The sequence below is a fragment of the Crocuta crocuta genome, unplaced genomic scaffold (genome assembly GCF_008692635.1).
Source record: "Crocuta crocuta isolate KB4526 unplaced genomic scaffold, BGI_CrCroc_1.0 scaffold35, whole genome shotgun sequence".
Taxonomy (NCBI): Eukaryota; Metazoa; Chordata; class Mammalia; order Carnivora; family Hyaenidae; genus Crocuta; species Crocuta crocuta.
The window spans coordinates 1,897,051-1,899,324 of record NW_027530625.1 but is presented as its reverse complement, the minus strand read 5'-3'; the positions used below and the strand labels follow the sequence as shown (position 1 = coordinate 1,899,324).

General features: G+C 60.5%; 1 protein-coding gene across 1 annotated transcript in view; it reads right to left on the bottom strand.

Annotated features, from left to right (window-relative positions):
* Nucleotides 1–2,197: 2,197 nt before the first annotated feature.
* ADGRD2 (adhesion G protein-coupled receptor D2) overlaps nt 2,198–2,274 on the bottom strand; it is an 18,959-nt gene continuing 18,882 nt past the window's right edge. The window contains exon 20 of the mRNA XM_077768456.1: nt 2,198–2,202. Coding sequence (XP_077624582.1) covers nt 2,198–2,202 — 5 coding nt within the window. The remainder of the gene's footprint in view (nt 2,203–2,274) is intronic.

The window sequence follows — 2,274 nt, the reverse complement described above, 5'->3', positions numbered from 1 at the left end:
GCGGGCTGGACTGCAGGGGGCGCCTCCTGCGCGCTTTGCAGAAGGGGGAGCTGAGACTCCAGGGGACCGGGACGCCAGCGAGCCGTTGGGGGCCCGCTGGGAGCCCCGGGTCCTACAGACTCGCGTTTCAAATGTGCCTACGCTGACACCTCTGTGACTACTTTCCCCGTCTGCGGGGTGGGGCCTGACCCCAGCTCTGACACTGCTCAGCTTCCTCATCTGTACAATGGGCGGATGGTATCCCCATGTCCCCGGATTAAAGGAGTCAGCAGACACCCGGCTTTATAAAGCCCAGAACCCAGCCCCAGTTAGGGCTGCGCGAACATGCCTCTGGCCCGTGCTGGAAGGAATCCCTTGTTGGTCTGAGGCTTGGCGGTGCCTGCTGGCCCCTCCTACAGTCACTACAGTCTCCTATGTTAAGACTCTGGGGAACTCAGGCTCAGAGAGGCTGACAGTGACCACAGGCCCCTTGGCTCGCCTAGAGCCAGGCTGAGTCCTCCTTGAGGCTCAGTCCTCTCCTTGAGCCATGCCTGGGGGGCTGGGCTCCTTGACCCCAGCCTTGCCCCGCTGCCCCCAGACCCCCATCATCTGTCCAGCTGGGGAAACAGCCTAGGAGGAAAGCACTTGCTTCTCACCGGGTTTGGAAGTCTTTTCAGGCCACAAGGCATCAAGACAGAGGCTCTGAGTGGGGTGTGGCCAGGAGGCTGGAGAGGGTGTGGGGGGCAGAGTGGGTGCACAGAGGAAGACGGGTTCTTTGCACACTGCCCCTCCTGGAGCACCAGCTCCGGGAAGGGGTCCCAAACCTGTTCCCTAAGCATGCCTCTCCCAAAGAGCACTGCATTTCCCGGCCAGACCCACCGTGTGCTAATGGAGGACTTCGGGCATCGACAAGGAGTCAGGTGTGGTTGCTTCTCAGATCACTGGATCCTGGTGCAGTGGGGCTGAAGGGGTGTCCCGGTGCCAAGGGGAGAAGGGGGACCCCCCTGAGACGACAGCTGTACCTGATGCCTTGAATGCTGTCAGCTCCACAGCCTGAGGACAGAGGAGGTTGTCAGGGGGGATGGGCCCTTACCCCTTCCGCTCCCCCTTGCCCTGGGGGCCCTCGGCTCCCACCGTGGCCTTGGCATTCAGGCTCAGCCAGTGTGCAGTCAGCACCTCCCAGTGCCCTAGCACCTGCTGAGGAATGGGGTCCCTTGGATCCCCAGAGGAAGCCTCCCCGCCCCACCCCTACCCTAGTCCCGTGGTTACCCCAACTCTGTGGGACATAATTGCTAGCCTCTTGGCAGAACCCGCCACCCCTGTACCAGCCTCACCGGTCTCTCCGGTTCTGCAATGGAGGAGAAGGTTGTGGGGATTCTGGGGCCGTGGGTCCCTAGCAGCGGAAAAACACTGGAGTAGGTGAACTTTTAGGAGGCTGAGGCAGGAAGCTCTTTCTCTGCTCTCCTTCCCTGGACAGGACCTCGTTAGCAAAGACTCAAAGACTCTAAGGTTCCACCCAGGGGCTTGTTCCACAGATTAATGATGGAGAAACTAAGGCCCAGAGAGGTGAGGTAACAAGCCCAAGCACACACAGCAGGTGAACTAGGAGCTGGTATTGAAACTCCTTACCCCATGCCCTGTCACAGGGCCTCAAACCTCATCCACCCACCTGACTTTGGGAACCCCCAAACCCCCTCTGCATGGAGACCCAAGGAAGATGACCCTGGGCAAAACCTGCCTCTGGGCTAGGAAGCAGGGGCCCCTGTTCCCTGGTGGTGTGGGGAAAAAACAAGCCATTTCTAAGCTACCTTCCAGGCCCCATGCTTGCAGAATTCCCTGGGCCTCAGTCTCCTTGTCTTTCAGATGGGTTGACAGGATCTGCCATTGCCTTCCCAGCTTTACCTTAGCACTGTGGAAACTGAGGCACTGGGTGGTACTCAGACTGGAGGGTGGTGTGGCCTTACCTCTAACAGCCAAAGGTCTTCCGGCTGGAGCCAAGGCTACAGGGTTGCCCTGAGACGCTTCCCAGGGACCCAGGGACCTAGGGTGGGACCCTAGGCCTATGGGGCTGGGGCAGGCCTGAAAGGAAGGGGCGTCAGCACTGGAATCTCGGCTGTGAGTGGGACCTCCTGGCCCCCAGGATCCCCCACCTGCCCGCACCCACCATGAATGCCTCTGTCGCCTTTTTCTCCGTCATCCTCTGCAGGGCACTCCGGACCTAGTGGATGGGCATCAGGGTCGGTCTTGGGACCCTCTCCCTGACCGTCGACCACAGGTCCCCTGCAAGTAAGCCCT